Source organism: Macaca thibetana, chromosome 8 (assembly GCF_024542745.1).
Source record: "Macaca thibetana thibetana isolate TM-01 chromosome 8, ASM2454274v1, whole genome shotgun sequence".
NCBI lineage: Eukaryota > Metazoa > Chordata > Mammalia > Primates > Cercopithecidae > Macaca > Macaca thibetana.
Window position 1 is genome coordinate 132796310 of NC_065585.1, and position 24971 is coordinate 132821280.

The 24971-nt window shown below is 38.7% G+C and overlaps 1 protein-coding gene across 3 annotated transcripts in view; it reads left to right on the top strand.

Annotated features, from left to right (window-relative positions):
* Positions 1-24971, top strand: part of MSRA (methionine sulfoxide reductase A) — a 423943-nt gene that overhangs the window by 19436 nt on the left and 379536 nt on the right. The window contains exon 1 of one of the 3 annotated variants that reach the window (XM_050801123.1): positions 13101-14259. The exons of 1 other annotated variant lie outside the window; for it this stretch is intronic. In XM_050801123.1, coding sequence (XP_050657080.1) covers positions 14247-14259 — 13 coding nt within the window. In that variant the 5' untranslated portion in view covers positions 13101-14246. One more of the 3 variants, XM_050801121.1, reaches the window with a different exon arrangement.

Here is a 24971-nt window from a genome sequence, read left to right on the forward strand (position 1 = left end):
GCCTCCCAAAGTGCTGGGAGCTGGGATTATAAGCATGAGCCACTGCACCTGGCCAACATAAAGGAAATTGAGGGGGTACCCAGATTTGAACTGGGGACATCTTGATCTGCAGTCAAATGTTCTACCACTGAACTCTACCCTCTCTGCTGACTTCTGTCTAATTTTCTATCAAAACCTCACCCATGGCTTTGGTGGCTGATGCCTGCATCTCAGCACTGTGAGGGCCAAGGCAAGAGGATTGCTTGAAGCCCAGAGTTTGAGACTAGACTGGACAACAAAGTGAGACCCCCAACTGTACAAAAATATATAAAAAAAATTTTCCTGGGTGTGGTGGTGTGCACCTGTAGTCCCAGCTACTTAGGAGGCTGAGGCAGGAAGATTGCTTGAGCACAGGAGGTCAAGACTGAGTGAGCTGTGATGGTGCCACTGCATTCCAGCCTGGATGATGGTGCGAAACCCTGCTGCTAAAAAAACCAAAAAGCCAAACAAAACAAAGCAAACCCAGCAAAACCTGATCCATAGCACAGGTGAGAATGTCCTAGATTTTCCTGAAGACTGGAAAGAGTGATGGGGGAGGGGCCACACCACACACACCACAGAAGGGTGGCTGGGGGGCCTCTAACCCTGGTTACTCCTGCTGCCAAGATGGCCTCATTCACAGCTTCTTCCTGCTTGAGGGCGAAGCTGCCCACCTTGCTTCCCAGCCCTCCTTTTGCCCTCCTAGGAAAATGTATGTCATCTTTTCTCCCACAAAACAGATGGAGCACTTCTATTTGGCGTGGGTTCTCACTAACATCCGTGCGCTAAGGGTCTCGTCTTTTACTGCCAAATCTTACCAAGTTGTTTTCTCAAGCAAAGATGGGACTTTGTAAACACTGACCTGGGATTAAATTGTGTCACCTTGGAGCTTGAACCGCATGTCGAACCAAATAGGCAAGAGGAGGTGGTGACGGGGCTTGAGGGATCCCTCTCTGTGATCTCCATTCTGGCATGCTGTGACCCCCTTTGCCCATCAGACGGCTGCGTTTTATTCCACCTGCTCCTCCTGTGAAGGGGACTGTGTTCACTCCATCACCTTATCCCTGGAGCACCGACCAAAGTGCCGTGAACAGAGTAGGAATTCAATCACTACCGAACGACTAGATGTGCTCAGCACGGTGCTAATGGATGATTAGAAAAGTTAATAATCTCAGCTCTTAAGGAGTTTGTAGTCTAGTCAGGAAGCCAAAAATAACACAGATGAGAATAATTAAGCCTCCAAGCTGATGGCACTGACTGGGGGTGCATTTATCAAGAATTTGGAAGCATGTAACCATACTTACATTCTTTGTTGCATACATAACATTTAAATTGTGACTCCTATCCAACTTATCATTCATTCAGATACGTTTCTTTTTCTGTGTTAAAAACAAAAATATAAAGCCATATTTCCAGAGATTTTTAAAGGGCCCAAAAGATGAATTCGATCTTAACATCAGCAAATGACAATGTAGTTTTAACAAGTTACTTTGAATTAGTCAAATCTAAAACTCACTTTAGATTTGTTTTCTGGCTAATATTCTAATTGAGAGACATTTCCATGGAGGTATTAGGATAAAATACTGTTTTTAGATATGTGACATTTCCCTGTATTTTAGAAATCTCTTGGGTATCTTAAGAGAAATTTAATCCATCCGATTTTGATCCAAATATAATTTACTCACAATGATAGAGAAATATTTGATATCCAGAGAAATCTATTGATGCACTTAAAGCTTTTCTCCGGGGAAATAAGAAATCACATTTTTTTTCCAGGGTGAATCAGAAACCCACAATGTCTAATTTTTCTGCTTATTTAACAAAACCTGAGTTAAGTGTCAAATTGGGCAGTTCCAGATCAGTTGTTTTTGAGTTTTTGAGTCTTTTAAACTATGCAAAGGAAATTTTCTTCAAAGAGGTTTTCTTTTTTTCTTATTCTGACAGTTTCATCTGCTATCCTGTTTTTTCTCCAAACAATGATTTTTGAAGATTTAAGGTAATAACACAATTTTGATGTCTGTGAATTAATGGTGTCTGTATTCACAATGTTTCAGACCTGTCAGAGCTTGGAAATAGCATTTAAATGTATTGCTTAATTTTAATTTTAAAATACTTTCTCTGAGAATTAGATCCCAGTCCTAAGTGATTACTTTGAATTTCAAAGAGGGGATTTAGGCCAAGGTACAGCTAAATTTTGTGCTCTTGAAAGACCTGAAATCCATTTACAAATAAAATTGAAGTCTTCGTATCAGTATTACGTTTGGAAGTGAAACGTGCAAGGACTTGGGCGGTGTTACATCGTAAGAGGCTGTTGGGTGCCATCGGGAGTCGAGGCAGGGCCTGGCATTTCAGCGACCCTGCTGCTCTGGATGCTGGTTATGGAGTACCCTCCGACTTCTCCCTGTGACTTGTCCACGCTTCCAAGTTCTGACTTCTGGCCTCCTAAGGATGGTGGTGTTCTAGCTCTTCTCTTTCACAGTAGGTTTTGCATTTCTGACCTGGGCCTTAGCCTCGTTCTTTAAGGTTTGCCTTCTGGCCAGAGCCCTGGGTAGAGGCCCTGCTCCTGCTCTGCAGCCCTCTGCTGCCTGTACCTAACAGCAGTGACCCCTGCCCGGCTCCACTGGCTCATGGGATCTGATGCCTGGATCATTGCAATAGTCTTCTGGTCTCTTCTTTTAGTTCATCAAATAGATCTTAATCATGTAAACCTTCCTAAATAGTATTTCACATGAGGATTGGCTCAATTGTAGTGGGTAGGTATACAAACTGGAGACAGACTACCTGGGTTTAGTCCCAACCCTGAAATTTGTTACTCTATGACCTTGAACAAGTTGCATGACCTTGGTCAAGCTAGTTAAGGTCTCTGTGCCTTAATTTTTCCTAGGCTGAAACATGGGGTTGATGATAGCCTGATGAGATAGGTATTATTACTGTGAAGATTAAATGACACAAAGAAGTGTTTAGAACAGTGTGTGGCTATAGTAAGTGCTAAATAAAATTAGTTATTACATGTATTGCCCTATCCTTTTAGAATTTGCTGTTTTAGAATTTTAGAATGTTTTTAATCTTCAATACTCGCTATCTTTTTTAATAGAAGTAGGTCTCAAGTTTAGAGATAGCTATAGGCTTTGTGAATTCAGTAACATTCTTTTATTTAAAAATTTATTTTTGCAAATGATGCTGGTTCTCCTTTATATTTAATATAAAATTTCCTTTAAAAATCTAGGTAAAAAGTGAGTTTAAAACATATCAAGTAAATCATAAATTAATTGTACTGTAGTTTTAAATATGGCAAAAATCATGAACACAGTGCTCAAAGGCCTGAAGTTTGAGGAAAATCTGTGAGGAGTGGATGCTTCGGGCCTCTGGCGGCTCTTAGCTGGCCTGGGGCTCTTTCTGCCCTCTGTGGGCCTCTGTTTTAGCCAGACAGCCCCCTGATCACTGCCACGCCCTGAGCATTCCTGCCTTTGGGCTTTATTCTTGAGAATATCCACCCTGTTCCTCGTTTCTGATTTCCACTCATTCTCATGGCTCTGTTTGAGAGAAACATCATCTGTAAGGCCTCCCCAGTGCCTGGCTCCAGGACCCCCTTCTTCCTCCACACTTTCTTGTGCTGTTGTATGTGTCTGGCAGTCATTTCTTGGCACATGATGTCTAATAATTTCCATGGATCTGTCCTGTTTCTGCAACTGGAAGAAGATGAGCGGAAGCTTTTTTAGGTGGGGCAGTATTTTAGTTATCTCAATATCCCATTGAAGGCCCGATACAGTACCTTATCTCAATATCCCACTGAAGGCCCGATACAGTACCTTTCCATTCCAAAATCTGTCCATGAGAAATGAAAATGTGATACAGTACCTTGGATGCTTTCTATGTTAATATTTTCTGTTCTGTGTCCATATTGAGGTATCATTTATATACCACAAAAGTCACCTCTTCTAAAGTAGTGGAGTTTCTTTTTAACAAGTTTGTACACTTGTGAAACCGTCAATGCTGTCCAGTTTTAGAACACTGCCATCACCCCCACAAGTTCTGTCCTGCCTCTTTGCAGTCAGTCTGCGCTCCTGCCTCCAGCTAACAATTGATCTGCTTTCTGTCTCTATAGTTCTCTTTTTAAAAAGAAATTTCATAGAAAGGAATCATCCAACATGTAGTCTTTTCTATCTGGACTTTTCTACCTAGCATAGTGTTCTTGTGGTTCTTCCGTGTTGTTGCACTTACTAGTAATTGTTTCATTTTATTCCTTAGTGGTAATAGACCATGCTGCTGGGCATTCGGATTGTTTCCAGTTTTGAGGTATGATGAATAATTATTCTATGAAGGTACAGGTCTTTTTGTGAACACATTTTCATTTCTCATGGACAGATTTTGGAATGGAAATGACTGGTTCCTGTGATCAGTGTAACTTTTTAAGAAACTGCTAAACTGTTTACCATTTTGTATTCCCACTGGCAGCGTATGAGGATTCGTTTCTGTACGTACTTGCCACACTTGGTATTGTCTATCTTTATCCTAATAGCCTTTCTAGCGGGTGATGAGGCATGAACTGAGGATGACTCTTGGGTTTTTAGGTTGAGCAGTTGGATGTTGGTGCTACCATTTAATGGAAGGTTGAAAGAGGAATGAAGCTTTTTGAGAAAAAACCAAGAATTCTGGTTTGGCCAAATTGAGTTTGAGATGCCAATTAGCCTTTCAAGAAGTACTTTTAAGTAGGAAGTTGGATGTATGAGGGCACCTATGTTAATTTCAGCTTTGTGAATTCATTCAATAATGAAAGCTGAGATGGTTGCTTTACATTTTTGTACCCTAGATATGAATCTGATGGTCTGGACAAGTCACACAATTTCGGATGTCAGTTTCCTCATCCATAGAGTAATACCTATTTTCCTCCAAAGCTTAGATGAGGAGTGAATGAGTTAAAAAGTGCATCTTACTGTGGTGGTTATTCTTAATACATGATTTCACCTTTCATTTATTTCACTTTTATGTCCGTTGTGGCTTCTAACCTCATATTTCACACATAACAGGTACTCAGTAAATACTGACTTAATGAATCAATGAATGCGAGTCATGACTATATACTGGTGGAGAAGGAAGGAGGGGGAGGGAAAAGAGAGGAGAGGTGAGGTGAAGAGAGTTGGGCCAGTGAGAGGAGAGAGAGAGAGAGAATGGATATAATTTGGATTGGCCTTAGGAAGGAGGGCCCTCAGAATTCCACACTGGAGCTTTGTGGAAAGGAAGTTTATCTTCTATGGCACCAGGGAGGCAACATGGAGGACATGATTTTGGGAGCTGTTTCAGTGATAAGACTTGTCACGTGTAAAGCATGGTTGTGTTTGCAAAGTGTCTTATCTTCCTACTAGACTTTAAGCGTCTTAAGGGTTGGAACCTTTCTGATGTGCCTCTGTGTTTCCCAGAGCCTTACTAATTTCAGCATACTATAAATACAATAAATACCTATGAAATGAGTATGTTTTTAAAACTTCTTTCTTTAAGTGAAATGATATGCATTTGGTCGGTTGGTGGATGACTCATGAACAGGTTGTTTCCTTCCTGTGTCCCTGGGAGAGCGTGTCTGTGCTTCTGCCACAGCTCATGCATGGCCTGTATTTATAATTATTTGTTTGTACGTCTGTCTGTCCTGAGCTGCATGATGGCGGGGGCTCCACATCCCTTGGCTCATGCCCCGCAAGTAGTGGTTGTTCAGACAGTGCTGGAGAGAGTTGTTGGAGTGAATGGATGTGTCTAACACTTAAGGAATAGCAGGGAAAGGAGACCAGATCTGTGCTCTTTGGGGTTTCAGATTGTAGCTCTAAGGATCTAAACTTCCAGAGGGAAAGAAAGTAGGGAAATGGTCCGTAACTCAGTTGTCTTCCATTTTCTGTCCTGTGGGCGAGGTAGGTCTGTTCTCGATATGGTTGGCGGAGTGGCTGCCTGTCCCAGTCTTCAGTCTCAGATGACAATATTAGCTTACGTTGTAAATATTCTGAGAGTGCCATACCCTCGAGGTTTCTTGTTAGGTTATTTTGTTAGGGAGTGTTTTCTGAGATTGGCTTAAAGCAAAGGATTTTAAACTTTTTCTAAGAGAGACATGTTTGATTTATTTTAATTTTCATGGGTTCCGCAAATGCTGGAGACTTTCTGACAAAAGCTCTGGTAAACCTCATACATATAAATCACAGAAAGGGAGGAATTAGGTAGGTGCAAAAGTAATTGCAGTTTTTGCCATTACTTTTAATGGCAAATACTTCAGTTAATGCAGGGGTGATCTAGAACCTCACCTGCTTATCATTTCTTTGTCCACTGTCAAAGCCCTGAAGCATCTGGGGGACTTTAGGGCTCCCTGGAAGGAAGTTTGAAAAACCCCAGGTGTAGAGGAAGTCTGTTCATTTTGACTTCCTGTTTCTTCTGCCACTCGCAAGAGACTTCTGTTAAGTCTGTAGAAAGACTTCCCTAAGCTACCGTTTGTAACCACCAACTATGGGAACCCTAGTTCACTGGTGGTGGGGATGTATTTTGGTATAGCCATTATGGAAAACAGGATGAAGGTTCCTAAAGAAGTTAAAAATAGGACTTCCATATGACCCAGTAATTCCTCTTCTGGGAATATACCTAAAGGAGATGAAATCATTACCTCATAAAGATGTCTGCCCTCCATTGTGTGCTGCAGCGTTATTGACAATAGCCGAGATGTGGAAACAAATGTCTACCAAGGGAGGAGTTGGCCAGGCATGGTGGCTCACACCTGTAATCCCAGCACTTCTGGAGGCTGAAGTGGGCAGATCACTTGAGGTCAGGAGTTTGAGACCAGCCCAGCCAACATGGTGAAACCTCATCTCTACTAAACATATAAAAATTAGCTGAATGTGGTGGCTGCAAGCCTGCAGTCCCAGCTACTCTAGAGGCTGAGGCAGGAGAATTGCTTGAACCTGGGAGGATGAGGTTGCAGTGAGCTGAGATCACACCACTGTGCTCCAGCCTGGGCAACAGAGTGAGACTTCATCTCAAAAAAAAGTCTATCAAGGGAAGAGTAAGGACCATGTGGTATATGTATACAATGGCGTATTAGCCTTAAGAAAGAAGATCTTGCCATTTGCCACAGCACGGACGGACCTAAAGGATGTTACACTAAGTGACATAAGCCACAGAGAAATATTACATAATCTCACTTACATGAAATATTTTTAAAAAGATCTCAAATATTAATACACAGAGAATAAAGCAGCAGTTTCCATGGGTTGCAGGTAGGGAGAGGAATTGGGGAGATGTAGATCAAAGGATTAAAAAAGCAGATATGTTGGACAAACGACAGATCTAATGTACAACATGAGGACTAAAGTTATTAAAATTGTATTAGGGATTTTTGTTAAATAAGTAAATTGTAGCTGCTTTTGCCACACACATACACAGTAACTCTGAGATGATGGATTTGTTAGTCTGCTTCACTGTAGTAACCATTTTACTGTCTATATGTATCCCATAACATCACGTTGTAAAACTCAAATATACACAGTAAAATTTATTTTTTTTAAAAACAAAACTTCTAAGAATCACCTCCTTTTATGTTTCCTTTTTGTGTTCATTTTGACCTCCTCTTTGAGCTTGAATCAAAAGGTTTTGAGGCCACCAGTAAATCAGGTAAACAGTACAAACTGGAGGGGAAAATGCCCCGTATTTGTGAATTTGCCATTGCACATTCCCATGGACAGTGTCTGATGTGGGTATAGAAAGCGGCATCCTGTCCAAGGACATGGCTAGGAGGGGAAACCACAGCAGGTAGAAGATAGGTAGGTATTTGTCTTAGTCCATTTTGTGTTGCTATAAAGGAACACTTGAGGCTGTATAATTTATACAGAAAAGAGGTCTTCTTCGTTCCCAGTTCTGTAGGCTATATAAGAAATACGGCACTAGCGTCTGCTGACCTCCGGTGAGGACCTTTGTGCTGCATCAAAACTTGGTGGAGAAGGTCAAAGGAGAAGCGAGCACCTGTGAAGAAGGACCAAACCCAAGGGGCGTCCTGGCTTTGTAACAACCCACTCTCAGGGAACAAATCTATTTCTTTAGAAACAGTCTCATTTCATGAGAGTGAGAACTCACTTGATCCCTTGAGAATGGCACAAATCAGTTCGTGTGGGATATGCCCCTATGACCCAAGTACCTCCCAGGAGGCCCCACCTCCCAACACCATCACACTGGGTATCAAATTTCAACTTGAGACTTGGTGGGGACAAGCAAACCACATCCAAACCACAGCAGCATGAAAGGAGATGAGTCAGATCTTGGTTAGTACTGAAAAGGTCTGTGTGTGCCTGCCGGGGTTCATAGTGCACATAGAGAGCAAAGTGAGTCCTGAGAAGCAGAGACTTAACATGCAGAGGGGGCTAGCTGTTAAAATTTTGAATTCCCTAGGGCCTGGCAGTGTGAGTTGGAAGACAAAAATGACTGGGTGCCTCTGGGAGGGCCTAGCAGTCCAGGAGAGCAGAAGCTCTCAGAGCCAGAACCAAGGGAGCTGGCAGAAGGGAGTGGTGTTTGGATGGAACCAGGAATGCTGGAGTTGGCTGGGATGGAACCAAGAAGTCAAAACAGAGTAAGGCACTAGAGTTAGCTGGGCAGATTCCCGAAGCAGATTCAGGTGGATAAGTGTTTAGCTAATGTATAGTATTGCGTCTGTGTAAGAGGCTATAAAGGATTTCTGTGAGTTTACATTGGGTTGTAACACCTGTAAATACTGGAGAGATGGACTACAACTTTAAAAAAGTTGATAAAATTCACATACCATAAAACTTGTCATTTTATTATGTACAATCTAGTGGTTTTTCATACATTCACTTTGTTGTGCAGACATCACCATTAAACCATAAAAATGTTTGGTTCACTCCAAAAAGAAACCCCATAGTCACTGACAGTCACTTCCCATTCTTCCCTCTGCCCAGGTCCTGGCAACCAATAAGCTATGTTCTGTGTCGATGGATTTGTTTCTTCTGAACCTTTCATATATATGGAATCATACAATATGCGGACTTTTGTGTCTGGCTTTTTCATTTAGCATGCTTTTTTCAAAGGCCCATCCATGCTGTAGCATGTGTCAGTGCTTCCTTCCTTTGTGTTGTTGAGTAATATTCTAATGTATGGCCCAACAACCTTGTATCTATTCATTAGCTGCTGGACATGGGGACTGTTTGCATTTTGGGTTATTGTGAACAGCGCTTCTGTGGGCATTTGTGTGTGCATTTTTGTCGAATGCTTTTCTGTGTGGAGATGATCACATGGGTTCTGTACATGGTTCTATTAACATGGTATTTTACATCGATTGAGTTTTATATGTTGGACCGGTCTTGTATTCCTGGGATAAATCACACTTGGTCATGGCTTATAATCCTTTTTATATGTTGCTGTGTTCAGTCTGATAGTTTTTTATTCAGAATTTTTTCATCTATATTCATAAGGGATATTGGTCTGTAGTGTTTTAAATTTTTACTTATGTTCATTATTCATTTTTAAAACCTGACAAAATTATATATATGGTATACAGTATATTTTGAAATATGTATACATTGTAGAATAGCTAAATCAAGCTAATTATGTGCATTGCCTCACGTATTATTTTTTGTGATGTCACATATTGCAGAGTCTTATTTTTAAAGGCCAAATAGTATTCCATTTGCCATATGTATTGTCTTCGTTTATCTGTTGATGGACACTTAGGCTGATTTCATGTCTTAGCTATTATGAATAATGCTGCAGTGAACATGGGAGTGCACATTGTCTTTAGTATACTGATTTCATTTTCTTTGGATATATACTCAGAAATGAGATTGCTGGATTATATGGTAGTTCTAGTTTTTTTTGAGGTGGAGTTTTGCTCTTGTCACCTAGGCTGGAGTGCAATGGTGTGATCTCGGCTCACTGCAACCTCCGCCTTCCAGGTTCAAATGATTCTCCTGCCTCAGCCTCCCAAGTAGCTGGGATTAAAGGTGCATGCCACCATGCCCGGCTAACTTTTGTATTTTTAGTAGAGATGGGGTTTTGCCATGTTGGCCAGGCTGGTCTCAAACTCCTGTCCTCAGGCAGTCTGCTTGCCTCAGCCTCCCAAAGTGTTGGGATTACAGGTGTGAGCCACCGTGCCTGGCTGGTAGTTCTATTTTTAATTTTTGAGGAACCTCCATACTGTTTTCCATAATGGCTGTATTAATTCATATTCCTTTCGATGGTGTAGATGGTTCCCTTTCCTCCACATTCTTGCCAATACTTGTTTTTGTTAATCTTTTTCGTAATAGCCATTCTAATAGAGGTGAGGTAAAGGGTCTGTAGTAGTCTTTGCTGATATTCTGTATTTGTTTTCCTGTTCTTTATTTCATTTATTTCCACTCTAGTCTTTATTATTTCTTCATTATTTAGGAGTGTTATTTAATTTCCATATATTTGTGATTTTTCCTTTCTTTTTTTTTGTCTGTATTGAGTTCTACTTTTATTTCATTGTGGCTGGAAAACACACTTTGACTCAATCATTTTAAATTTATTGAGGTTCATTTTATAACCTTAAACATATTGTCTGCTGGAGAAAGTTCCATGTGTCGTTAAGAATGTACATTCTGGCCGGGCACGGTGGCTCATGCCTGTAATCCCAGCACTTTGGGAGGTCGAGGTGGGCGGATCATGAGGTCAAGAGATCGAGACCATCCTGGCCAACATAGTGAAACCCCATCTCTACTAAAAATACAAAAATTAGCTAGGCGTGGTGGCGGATGCCTTTAGTCCCAGCTACTTGGGAGGCTGAGGCAGGAGAATTGCTTGAACCTAGGAGGTGGAGGTTGTAGTGAGCTGAGATCGTGCCACTGCACTCCAGCCTGGTGACAGAGTGAGACTCCCTCTCAAAAAAAAAAAAAAAAAAAATTTTGCTGTTATTGGGTATATTGCTCGGTAGATGTCTGTTGGTACTAGTTGATTTATAGTGTTAGTCGAGTTTTCTATTTCCTTGCTGATCTTTTGTCTAGCTGTTCTAGCAGTTGTGGAATGAAAGGTATTGAAGTCTCCAACTATCATTGTTGAATTACCTATTTTTCTCTTCAATTATTTTAGATTTTGCTTTGTGTATTTTGGGGCTCTGTTCTTATGTATGTTTATATTGGTTGTCTCTTCTTGATGAATTAACCCTGTTAGCATTATAAAATGTCCTTCTTTATCTCTAGTAGCAAGAGTTTTCTTAAAATCTGTTTTGCCTGTTAGTATAAGCATTCCAGCTCTCTTTGGGTTTCCATTTGCATGGTATATATATTTTCCATAGTTTTACTTTCAACCTTTTTGTGTCTTTGAGTATAAAGTGTGTCTTTTGTAGACAGCATATAGTTGAATTATGTTTTAAAATTTTAATCCATTCTACCACTCTATGTCTTTTAATTGGAGTGTTTAATTCATTTAAGTTTAATGCAATTACTGATGAGATAGGATTTATTTATGCTATTTGGCTGTATTCTATGTATCTTTGTCTTTTTTGTTCTTCTATTACTGCCTTATTTTATGTTAAATATTTTCTCAAGTAACATGTTAATTTCCTTGCCATTTATTTTCCTCTATATTGTTGAGTTATTTGCTTAGTGGTTGCCCTGGGGATTACAGTTAACATCTTAATTTATAACAATCTAATTCAGATTAATGCCAACTTAATAATATACAAAAACTTTGCTCCTATATAGCTCTGTTCTATTCCTTCTTTACTCTTATTGTCACATATTACCTCTTTATACATTGTGTGCTTTTCAACATAGGTTTATAACAACAGTTTTATGCTTTTGTCATTTAAATCAGACAGAAAAGAGTACATTTATCCCATTTTAAATATTTTAGAAATGTTTGAGAATATTAAAAAATTTAAACTATATGGCATGTTTTAAAATACATTTATACTATTTGTAAAATACTCACTTCTGCAGTTACCTTTATACTTACTCCTATATTTCTTCATTGATTTGATTTACTGTCTAGTGTCTTTTCATTTCAGCTTGGTGGAAACGTTCCTGTATTTCTTGTAGAGCAAGTCTGCTAGTAATGAACTCTGTTTTTATCTGGAATGTCTTAATGTCTCCTTCATTTTCAAAGAATAGTTTTGCTGACATAGAATTCTTAGTTGACAGTTATTTTCCTTTCAGCTCTTTGACTATGTTATCCCACTGCTTTCTGGTCTCCATGGTTTTCAATGACAAATCAGCTGTTAATCTTACTGAGGATTCCTTGCACATGATGAGTCGCTTCTCCCATGCTGCTTTCAAGAGTCTCTTTAGTCTTTGGCTACTAACAGGTTATTGGTTTTGAATTACAAATTCACTGTTAGCCTGCCCACATATCATCATCCCTGTTTGAAAGGACAGCACAGGATGCTTTTGTCAGTGCTTTAGTTCAACCCTTATGATATCTCTGTAGCATTTTTTTGATCTATCAACTTTATGGTTTAGTAATATGTGGTTTTCACTGTCATTCAGAGTGATATTTATGTGATCTGTTCCCATAACTTATTCACTTAATAGGTTTGTTGAACACCTGTATATGGAAGGCTCTATGCAAGACTTTGTTTTCTTAGATAAGTGACACATGATCCTAATTGTGAGGATGACACATTTGATTGGCAAAGCACACATACTTAACTAATTACTATGCAGTTAGGATGAAGGTATACTATGTGCATAAACATAGTAGTTTGGGAGCAAAGTGTAAGAAGTCACTGATTTTCATATTTGGTAGATGAGCAAACTGAGGAGACTAGATAGATTAGCAATTTGAGACCTTGAGTTATCTAAATTTGAAAGTGACAGAATCAAGGACTAGAAGTCACTCTTCTGGGTTCTTTCTATGAAACAATGATGATTCTAGAATGTGGCTATTTTCTATGTTCAAGCCTCATAGGTAAAAGTGATTTCTTAAACCAGATAAGTGTGTGAAGCACAGACTGGCTGTTTTGCTTCAAAAGGTGTTTATGGTAAAAATAAAAGCAAACAGTACTTATTTAATCTTATTATATTGTATTAATATGAATTAAGTAAACAAGTGACTATGTTAGAACTTGAGATGTCAAAATATGAAAAGATACTTACTCTTATTAAATTTACCCCAGATGTTTTATTTTTCTTTTTTATTGTTATTTGTTTTGTCAAAAGAACTCTTCTCCTCCCTCCATCTGTAGTAAAAGTTTGTATTAGGGCCTCCTTAAAAATAAAGTTACAGATCAATCAAAACTATATTCGTTCTCCATAGGATAAAGCATGACATTTCTGGGCATACAGTTTTAATTTTAATCTGCTTGCCTCCGTTTCTATTCTCCCATGAGTCTTTGCAGCAGGACAAGGAAAAGCAAGTCTTATAAAAAGAAATACAGTTTGTGGTGCTTATTAAAGTTACATACATCTCTTCTCACAGGAGAAATTTGATTTATTGCAGGTTGTGCATATGTCGCATATGGACATTTCTAGGGAACAGATTCCTTATTGCTGAGCAGTGAATGGCTTCTAGTACTCCATTATTGCTCCGGGAACATGTTAGTAATAATTATGAAAGGTAGAATACCATGAAATCTGTAAGGTGATTTGGCAGAAGTCGATGCTGTTGGTGCCAGGATTTGGGTACCGTACCACAGTTTCCTGTTTTCAAATGTATTAATTGATCCGCAAAGGACATCTTTTGGAGACAAGAATTCAGACAGACTGGCACAGCCTGGACCTCCGCCAAGACTGCTCGGAAGGTTGCCATACTGGGAGCAAAAGAGTGAGAGAGAGAAAGAGGGAGAGAGAGAGGCAGAGGGAGAGCTGAGGAAAGAAAAAAAGGCAAGACTTGGCACAGCTCAGTCAAATCAGCTTCTTTTGTCTGCTTTCTCGGCTTGAGCTTCAGGAAAGAAAACCGTCCTGGGGTACAGAAAAACTCAGAACTTTTTGGTTTTCAAACTTAGAAGGCTTTTTAAGTCTCTTGGGCTATTTGAAAGTGGTGGTACATACAATGACGTTTAGTCACCAGTATTAAGGGAAATAAAAGCCTTTTTCAAAACGAAGCTTCCACAGTGTCCATGCATTTGGGAAATGCCATATTTGATTTTTTGCATGTATGATTATACCATGAGAGACAGGATTAATATAGAAGATGGCAAGGCAAATTTCTAATAGAGGGAATATTAATTTTCTACAAAATAAAGTTTGTTCATCAACACAAACCTGCTTTCAAATCAAATCAGAAAGACATCCTTCGGAATGTGTTCAGAACGTAAGTTTTTAGATTTTATTTTATTTTATTTTTAGACATTTATAGACATTAACTTTTCAAGGAGCCTTTCTAAGATTTTATGCAGCCCAGCCAGGAAGTCAGAGTAAAAGTTGTTTTATCCATGTGTTTAAGAAAACGTTTTCTTAAAGCAACAGCTTTTATTTCTGCTGCTTCATGCTGTCCTAAACTACATCCCCCAGCAATTAGTGACAACACTGAAGACCAGAAAGGCAAGCTGAAGACACCAGACTTCGCTTGAAGGGCAAACAAGAAATGTGAGCTTGGTCATTATTTTTTTGTGTGTCTTTGCTCTGAACCATTTTTGGGAGGTGGGTGGGGAGGTGTCTATGTCTAAGAGATGTATGCGATTAGTGAATTCTCATTGTGAGAAGGAAATGATGAAAGGTGATTTTTATGATGTTGGCAGAAATGGCTGGGAATGGTAGAGAATAGAAATTTAAATCTTTTGGAGAAGAAGTGGTGAGCTGTGTTTGCAATACTTGGAGAAAAATTCCTTAATTTTGGTTGATTAGATTTTATAATTAAACGATTCTGGTTCTCTCAAAATGTTTTAAGTAGAAGGAAAATTTAGAAACTTTACCGATTTTCTTTTTAATACTACCTGGTGTTTTACTTAGATATATACTTTATATCTAATTTCTGAACAATAAATCCTTCCTATTAGGCCTGATTGTGATTGGATTGTGATAGTTCTGTTCTTAAAAATCAGCATTATTGTAGGAGAGGTTAACTGTAAGGCATGTGTTACTGTGGACCACCCTCATTGTAAGTATTCTGTTTTTAAAGAGAGTTTGAGTTGTAGGATTAGGTTATGACTTCCTATATTCATGTATTTTCTTTTTATTTTATATGCTGAAAGAATACAGGAAAATTGTATCTATTCACATAAGTACTCATCATTTTGGGCAGTATGAAAGACTGCCCCTGGATCTGTGCTTTTGTTTTGAGTATGTAATCATTGATTTGTTAATCCTTCGACAATAAAAACCTGTCTATAGCTTTCCATTATTGCGCGCCTTAAATGATCAATTGTTTCAGATGTTTTTTGTAAAACTATAGTGACACATCAGCAATCCTGAAAATGGCATTTAATATATAAATATGATTGAAAAATATATGAAATCAGAGGAGTTTGAACAGTTAAGCTTAAGTATATTCTTCAACTTTTTAATTAATCAACATTTTGATTTTCAGTAAAATGAAATCACTTAACGTTTATGTGTGTTGCCAAAATGACAACCTTTGTTTAATAAGCTCCTTTATACACTACCTCGCTGATACTCCTAAAATGGACGCCAAGACATGAAAGACATGCTGATAGGCACTGGGAAGGAAATGTTTGCCTGACTGCAGTCTTCCTTTTTGAATTGATTACAGGATCATTCATGCCTATACTAAAAACAACAATATATGAAACAAAAAGAAAGTTCAGCAAATAAGTTTAAATGAGAGCTTCATTTTAGTACTGACCGTCTTATTGCCGATTTATATTTACTTCCATTTACTTCTTAAACATTTAACATAACTTCTTGCCTTTTAGGTTTGCTAAATATATAACTTATTTAATTTTTTAAGGCCTTTTTTTCTTGAAGTTAAAATAATTTTGCTAGCTGATTTCTTAACTTCTTTGCAGCGAACTCAGAACAAACTTATATCCAAACTATTTCATGTCCAATTATTTTCTAACAGTATGATCAAAAGTAGGTGAATTAAAAGACAAATATGTCAGAATATATCTTAAGAAATATTAAATTTTTTGATACTGGTAAAACTATATTTTACAGAGTGTATTAAACTTAAAATTTGATAAATATTAGTTATTATAGTCACTGAAGTTTCTTACCAGTAGCTTCTCTCTGGCCTACTCATTATATAGCTTAAAATGAAAGAAAATCTCCTATAAAGATGTTCCTTGTAAACCGGGTATAATAGACATGTCTTTGTGCAAGCTTTTTTTGTTTTAAAAAAGTGTGATTAAGAAGTTGCGTTGATTACATTTTTTTAAAAAGACATTTAGTTGTAACATAATGCATGCTTCTTTGCTTTTAGACCTTTTGTACTGCAAACACATTGACATTTAGGTTATTAACTATTTCCATATTAGTATTAATATTTCAAATCTTATTTTAAAATATATAAATACTAGTGGTTTGATTGTAAATGAACTCTATCTCAGCTCATATTTGTTGTTGTTTGAATTGTATAATATTGCAAAGTAAAATTATTAAGGCAGAAATGCATTAATATTTAACTGCTACTTGATGCCTATTATTAAATTCCATTTTGATGTATGTACCTGAACATGCAAGCACATTATTCTACAAATTAATGCGAACTTCTCAGGGAGCGTTAGTCCAGTATTTTATAATTACTGACTCGTTTATTCATTTATTCAACAAATGTTTATTGAGCGCTCACTTAAATATGCTAATATTTTATTGATAAAGTTATTTTGGGTAATGGGGATGGAAGAGGGAATAGATTTAAAATAAAGTTTAAACGCCTAGATAGAAAAAGGCAGTACTATAATGAGATTTATTTCAACAAAGTACGTTCACTTTTCTTGCACAATACACATATTGTAGAGTGTGATTATAAAAAATCAGGAGATTAATTGTATTACACGTAGCTGTAAGAATCTTGTTTTATGACTATTTTGGTGGTTACATTTTATTGGCCAAAAAACTTGAGTTGTTCAAGTCTTCTGACAGATATGTAAAATAAGCAATTCAAATCAGGGAGGAAGAAACTAAGATTGAGCCCCTGCTCATATGCTGGATCTTACATATGTCAAAGCAGGTGTAATTGAACCTTCCAAGATGTGGCTGCAACGTAAACAACAGTGGCCTGTTTATGTGGGATTTTTTTCTTTCCTTTGTTTTCTGTTACGAGACAAAGGAGGAAGATAAGGCCCATCCCACATCCTGAGGCCAGCATGGCCCTTTGAAAGAAAGTTTGCTAGAGGGTGGTGTATTTTAAATGGACCTATCAGTTCACTTTCTATATTCTAGTGGTTTGCGTGTGTGTGTATGTGTGTGTGAGAGAGAGAGAGAGAGAGTGCATTTAACTCAGTGGCCTAACTTTATTCCATGCAGTTGTTCTCTGATACAAAAAGGAGGCATAGGTTCATCTTTGAAGAGGAGATGAAAGTCACGTGATCCGAGGAGATGTGCTTGTAGGCTGCTTTGGTCGCCCAAGCGTGAGGCAGAGCTGCTGGCCCATGGAATGGAGATGAGAAGTGTCTCGGCCGCGGGTATACACTGCCGAGGTCATTCAGCAGATACTCCCAGAGGACTTGCTCTGTGCCAGGCAAAAGGTAGAATAGCTGCCCACAGGAATTCCTAATGTAGTTGGGTAGAGGAGAGGATAGGAATAATTGATGAATGTGGATACCTTTTCAGGTTACCAAATACCTTCGCCTGTTATTCTGTGTAATCCAAGCAGCCATGCTGGGCACAGGGACTGGTATGCAATGGCCACTTAATAAGTATTCATGGAAGAAGTAAACCGAGTGGTGAACTAGAGGATTATCTTCTTGAGTCTTATTTGACTAAGAGAGTTTTTTCCTTCATGGATGGGAAAACAAAAATCACTCTGCTTTCTTTCTTGTTTCTCTGTTGCTGGTTATGGGTTTAGAGGGGTGCAGCAGAGGGCCACATTATTTGTGACCATGTTAGGCTCTCTTGAGGTGGCCATTGGAGAAGATATAAAACAAGGACTTGCCTGGTATGGGGTGGCCCTGGACACCTGCCTTCTCTCTGGCCAGCTGTCCATTGTCTTGCATTCCCTGTGTCCTCATTTTCCCAAAGGATCCCATACTGTACCTCAGGACTTGGTGGTGCGGCCTGAGCATGCAGCCTGCCAGTGGAATGCCCAGTGAGTTGAAAGTGTTTCTTTTGAGGGCGGGACAGAGGCAGAGGAGATTGAGACAGAGAAGGTGGTGAGGGCAGTTGCGCAGAGCTGAGGGTGCTGTCCAGCAAGCAGCTTCAGTCCTGTTGTAGATGCAGCACCAGGGGCCTGTGAAGCAGCGAGGATGAATGTGGGGTCCTGAGTTAGACTGCAATATCAGCAACTGCAGGCGTTGAGAGGGCATAACGTGCTATTGGGGGGGCTGCATGAGGGGATGTAAATGGGTTGCTGAGGCCAGTTCATGTTGCACAGAGTCTTTCTGGGCCTTTCTCCAGGGAGATTTTGATGCCCAGGAGAGGGAGAGGCAGAGTCAGGATCATTGTGTGCAGTTCTGTGTCCAAGGCAGTGAGGAGCTGGAATTTAGCCTCTGCTTTGCTGCCCAAGCCCTGTGCCTTGATCTGCTGCAGGAAGGTACCAAGTCCACATTGTGCTTGTGGAGGTTCTGGGGTGCATAACGCTTGTAATTGGAATAGCAGGTATTGGGACAAGGTCAAAGGTCTGTGGCCTGCGAGGGCGGTGTTCCAGTATCTGACCATGGAGTCTAGGGGGCTAGGGGATGTGATCAGAAGTGTTCTAGAGAACATGGTGAAACAGGGAAGGATGAGTAAGTAGAAATTTAGATCAAGTGAAAGAAAAGGTTCTGAGAGTACTGGAGTTAGGAGTTTATTCTGAAACTCATCAGGTTATGAATAATTTCACCACCTCTGCAAGGCTCGACTTAAAAGTTTGGCCATTATTTTATTTCTCAGATTATTTTATTTCTCCGAAAGCAAGCCGAAAGTGAAAAAAGTTACCTGTGTGTGTTCTGTATTTCACATTATCAGATGAGATGAACATTTTCTCCTCTTACAGTTAAGACTCTTAGTCCTATACAATTAGAATACCCCTTATGAATGGATCTGGAGGTTTTGTGCAAAATATTGAAGAATTAGTCCCTCTGGAGTGATGCCATTCTTTTATCCTTGTCTATCAACATAATTTGTATCTATTTTCCTATTAACCCTTCTAAGTCATTGTACCTTATCTGAAAAGATCCAAGTGTTCTCAAAGACCCAGGAGTGTTTCACCTTAGCTGTATTCATAGGAAAGCTGCCTTTGAAACAAATAGTCCTTTACCATCATGGGTTAGAGATAATGTTTCTCAGCATCTCCCCAACCTGAGTTTGAATTTTGACTCAATTTTTTGGTTGTGGGACTTTGGCCAAGTTATGGCAACCCAATTTCTTCATCTGTAGAACAGGGATCATGGTATTTCCCTCACAAGATTTTGGGAGGAGAAATAAGGAAATACTTAGCATAATGTCTGGTATGTAGTAAATACTTAATAAATTGTAGATATTATTTATTTTAATTTTTATTTTAATTTTTAGAAATTGATAAAATTTGTGTAACGTATATTTTACTGTCTTAACCATTTTTCAGTGGTATCAGGTACATTCACATTGTTATGCTACCATTGCCGTCATCAAGCCACAGAAGTCTTTTCATCTTGCAAAACCAACATTCTGTACCCATAAACAATAACTTTCTATTCTTCCCTTCCCCAAACCCCCCAACAGAGTCATGGCAACCACAATTCTGTTTTCTCTCTCTATGAATTTGACTACTTCAGGTACCTCGTATAAGTGGAATCATGCAGTGTTTGTCCTTTTGTGACTGGCTTCTTTCACGTAGCATAATGTCCTCAGGATCCATACATGTTTTAGCATGTGTCAGAATTTCCTTCTTTTATAAGGCTGAATAATACTCCATTGTATGGACAGACCTCATTTTCTTTCTCCATTCATCTGCCGGTGGAAACTTGGGTTGCTTCCACCTTTTGGCTATTGTGAATAATGGTGCTATGAACATGAGTGCACAGGTATCTCTTTGAGCTCCTGTTTCCAATTCTTTTGGGTATATCCCCAAAAGTGGAATTCTGGGTTGACAGGTTCATTTTTTCAGCACAACTTCCGTTGTACCCCCTTCTTTTGCCTTTGTGGTTTCTGATGAGAAATCTGTCATTTGAATTGTTTTGACCTTCAGCTAAGATGTCCTTTTTCTCTCACTACTCTCAAAATCTTGCTTCGTCCTTAGTTATCAAGGAGTGTGTTATGTTGTGCCTTTTTGTGGATTTCTTTGGGTGTATCCTGTTTGGGGATCATTCACCTTCTTAAATATGTAGGTTTATGTCTTTTGCTAAATTGGGGAAGTTTTCAGGCATTATTTCTTTGAGTACTTCTCCAGGTGTGCCCTCTTTCGCCTTTCCTTCCAAGACTTGGAGGATGTGAATGTTAAAACTTTGTTATAGTTCTACCAGGGCTTGATACTGATTATTTTTTAAGTCTATTTTCTCTTTACTGTTCAGATTGGGTAATTTCTATTGTTCCTACCTTCAGATTCACCTCTTCTTTCCTCTATCATCTTCGTTCTGCTGTTTAGCTCACCTAGTGAGTTTTAATTTCAGTTATTATATTTTATCTGCTATGTCTTTACTGAGACTTTCTGTTTTTAAAATTTTTTTCCTGCCCATTTTTGATTGTTTGTTGAAACATGTTTATAATGGAAACTTTCAAATCCTTGTCAGATAATTCCAACATCTGTGCCATCTCAGTGTTGGCATCTCTTGACTAACTTTTCTCATTTAAATTGAGATTTTCCTGGTTCTTGGTGTGATAAATGATTTTGATTATATCCAGGCATGTTAGGTACTGTGCTATGAGACTGGATTTTATTTAAGCCTTCTGTGTTAACAAACCTTCTCCGACACTGTGCTAGCAGGGGAAAGGGGGGCACTCTCATTTTGTGACATGGGGGAGTAGGAGGGTACCTTATTGTTGCTAGGTGAGGGTGGAATTCAGGCTACCCATAGTTGATACTGTTATTTTTATTGATAGGTTTGTACTTGGTGCAGGAACCTGGACAGTGTCTGAGCTGTGTATTCCTTAACTTTAGCTTATGTTGTTGGTGCTACTTGTGTTTGATAACTTGTTTAATGATAGTTACATTCTCAAATTAGGAACTGAGCCTTCTTTAATCACTAGTTACCCAGAGATTAGTATGTGTTTACCACTAGCACATTGAATAAAAGAGTATAAGAGATGACATTATAGTTTCTACTTTATTAATTTAGAAAATTTATTTTTAAAATGAGAGAATACCCTACCTGGGTAAGATGTCCATTTTTTTTTTAAATTAACATGCGAGGTTTCATCAGACTTTTGCAACTTATTTTTAGAAGAGGTCAATATATTAAAAATAGTCAGAAGAAGCAGATTTGACTGAAGGCTTTAAAAATGTCAGTGATAAAGTATTCTATTTCATTTGTGAATTCAAACCTGTAGCTTCAGGTCAGTAACACAGACCTTAAAGATGATGCATATAACTTTGGAATAATACATTGTCAGGGTTCTTACTGGTCATCTGTGCTGTAGCATTGACAGTGTGAGATCCCAGTTGTGCATCCCTTACTAACTGGATAATCTTGGGAAAGTCTCCAAAACTCTAAAGGTTGACTTTTCCTATAAGTGAAATGGCTGTCATAATACCGATATCAAAGGGTTGTTCAGAATATTAAATGAGGTAATGTGCCTGAAAGCAATTTAGCTGATAGGTATCACAAACATGGGAGATAATTACCTAGTTTAGTTACTCCAGACACATGAGGGTGATGGATAAAGATAATGTACCTAATTCTGTATGCTTTTCAACTGTGCATTCCAATAGACTGTTATATATGTGTATATTTAAAATGCTTTAAAATTGTTTAAATATGGAAGACCTTCAAACATATAGCAAATTATTAAATAAAATACGATGAATACACATATACCCATTATCCAGAAGTGACAAATGCCATATTTATTTTCCTCAGGTGTTAAAAAAAAGACATTAACGATATAACTAAAGCCTTATTCTCTCACTTCTGAAGTTGGTGTAGAACACTTTCATGCGCATTTTTGTGGAATTACCGCATATACATGTAGCCATAAACAATATATTTTACATGTTTAAAAACTTAGATGAAATATTTTATACTGTTGCTATCCTTTTGCAGTTGAAATTAGATATTTCTGAGCGTTATCTCTATTGCTAATGCAGGTATAAGGCTGTAGAGTGTCTCATTTTAGTGTAGCCATTCTTCTATGGATGGGCATTTAGAGATCTACCTTGTGCTACCCATGCTGTCATGACCCTCCTACACATCTAGGTGATCTCTAAGGGAGGACTTAGAAAGGGAGCCCAGTTTCTGACTATTTCAACTTTACTCAGTAATGCCACACCATTCTCCCAACCATTTGTACTGTGAACCCAAAAGCGTTTGAGACAAGTCTCAATCAATTTAGAAAGTTTTATTTTGCCAAGGTTAAGGATGCATCTGTGACAGCCTTAGGAGGTCCTGACATGTGCCCAGGGTGGTTGGGGTGCAGTTTGGTTTTATACCTTCTAGGGAGACATATAACACATCAATCAATACCTGTAAGTTGCACACTGGTTTGATCTGGAAGGGCAGGACAACTTGAAGCAGGGGCTCCTAGGGCATAGGTAGATTTAAAAATTTTGATTAGCAGCTGATTGAAAAAATTATCCTCAATAAGAAGGAATGTCTGGATTATGATAAGGGGTTGTGGGGACCAAGGCTTTATCATGCAGATGAAGCCTCCTGGTAGCAGGTTTCAGAAAGAATAGATTATAAATGTTTCTTATCAGATTTAAGGTCTGTGTTGATATTAATGCTGGTCTGCTTTTCCTGAATTCCAGAAGGGAGAAGGATATAATGAGGCATGTCCATCTCCCCTTCACATCATAGCCTGAACTGGTTTTTCAGGTTGACTTTGGAATGCCCTTGGCCAAGAGGAGAGGTCCATTCAGATGGTTGAGGGGGGCTTAGAATTTTATTTTTGGTTTACAGTACCCATTTATATTCCTGTACTAGGGCATCAAAGTTCTTGTCTCACTGTATCTTCACCAACAGTTGGTAGTACTAGACTTTAAAATTTTTGTCAATCTCATGGGCAAGAAATATTTTGCTGTTATTTTTATTGGTATAGCTGATTACTTAGTGAGATTGAGCATCTTTTTATATTGGCAATTTAGATTTCCTTTTCTGTGCATTCTCTGTATCCTTTGCACAGTATTCTTTTGAGTTTTATTCTTACTAATTTGTCGCATATTAACTAATCCTTTGTTATGCTGATTGAAAATACCTTCTCAATCTTTTTTTTTTTTTTTTTTTTTTTTTTTTCATTTTCCTTATGGCAACCTTGGAAGTGAACTATGGAATATGTTTGAAAAATTGGAATGCTTTTGTTTTTCATTTTCAAAAGTGATTTTAGTGATAATACATGCTTACAACCCATGCTTTCCGATGAGGCAGAGAGGGCTAATGGGACTAATTTCTTAGAATGCTTCAGAATTTTGTCTCCTTAATTAACATCTAGAGGAAAAAGTTTCTTCTTTTCCATGTAGACTTTTGGTCAACTTGACATCTTGGGCAGATTCTTAGTTCCCAGGCATCAATCATTGAATTAAAGACTTGTGGAGTTTTACGCTGTTATTTGCAGGGACTGCTATAGTACACCGATAATATAGGCACATTTCCATTGCATCTGCAACGTTACCAAATAGGAGTTCTAGGGTCCTTAGAAAGAATGTTCTGTTGATCCGATTATAATGCTTTCTATACAGTGAATAATCTCGGTGCAATAAGCACTTTCTCCTTCTCCTAACCAGTAGTCTTGCTAACAAAATAACTTAATTGAGAAATGCACACTGTTGGGGCAAGTGGATTGAGTTGTGGCTGAGGCTCCTTGTGTATCTTTTGTTGTGCAATCAAGTAGCACTTATTCACCGACTTTGCTCATGCTGTCCCGTCTAAACAAAACCCACCTAATCTCCCAAATCACTTTGCAAAACAAAAGAACACCCAGAAGATACAGAAACCAGGAGGATGGGGAGGCTGTGGAGTATTTTAGGCAGCACTCCCTCTCTCCCTACTAGTCACCATGTATATGAAACTGCTTTAGTAATTATACATCTGTTTTAAAATTGGAATGGGAAAGGATAGTCTCTTCACAATCCTATAGGAACCCTCCTTGGTTGTTCAGACATTTGGCACCACTGCGTGTCTGCTGATGGTTTGCCACAGTCATAGGTGAGGTTCTAGGCAGATATTAACAGCTGGTGGAAAAGTGGGCTTGCAGACCCAAACGTGGAAGTCAGGCCTCGAGGTCTGGATCTCACAGACTTGCCTTTCTTAAGGACAGTGGCCATACGCTTTGCTAAGTCAATTCCAGTTGGCCTTGCTGTACTCGTTAGCCATTTACTGCAGGGCATGAGCCTCCTTTCAGCATGTGGGAACCAGTGAAGTGTCCTCTCATTGGCTAGCTTTGATATTTTCTTCTTTCTCCACTTACTGAATTCTTCCCTAGAATCAGCATTTGGCTCCAGTCACCATCTCTGCACCATTCCTCTACTGTTTAAAAGTTTTAAGGAAAATTTTAATAAAGAGTGTATGAAAATAATGACTGTTGTGTAATTACAAACTCTGTTTTCTCTGTTATTTAAGTCAGTGCAACTCAGAGAGAGTGGCAGACACACACACCACACACATTTCAGGCGAGGAAGTAGAGGCCCAGGGAAGTGAAGTGCCTAGCCTTGTTAGTAGCAATGCTAGGGCTCAGATCAAGTCGTCTGCTTCCAGATTTGTTGTGCGTCTGATGATTTCACATTTGTTCACTCTGTGATGGGACCACCAGGAGAATAGCAAGTTGCTACTTTTATAGTAGCCCCTCCATACACCC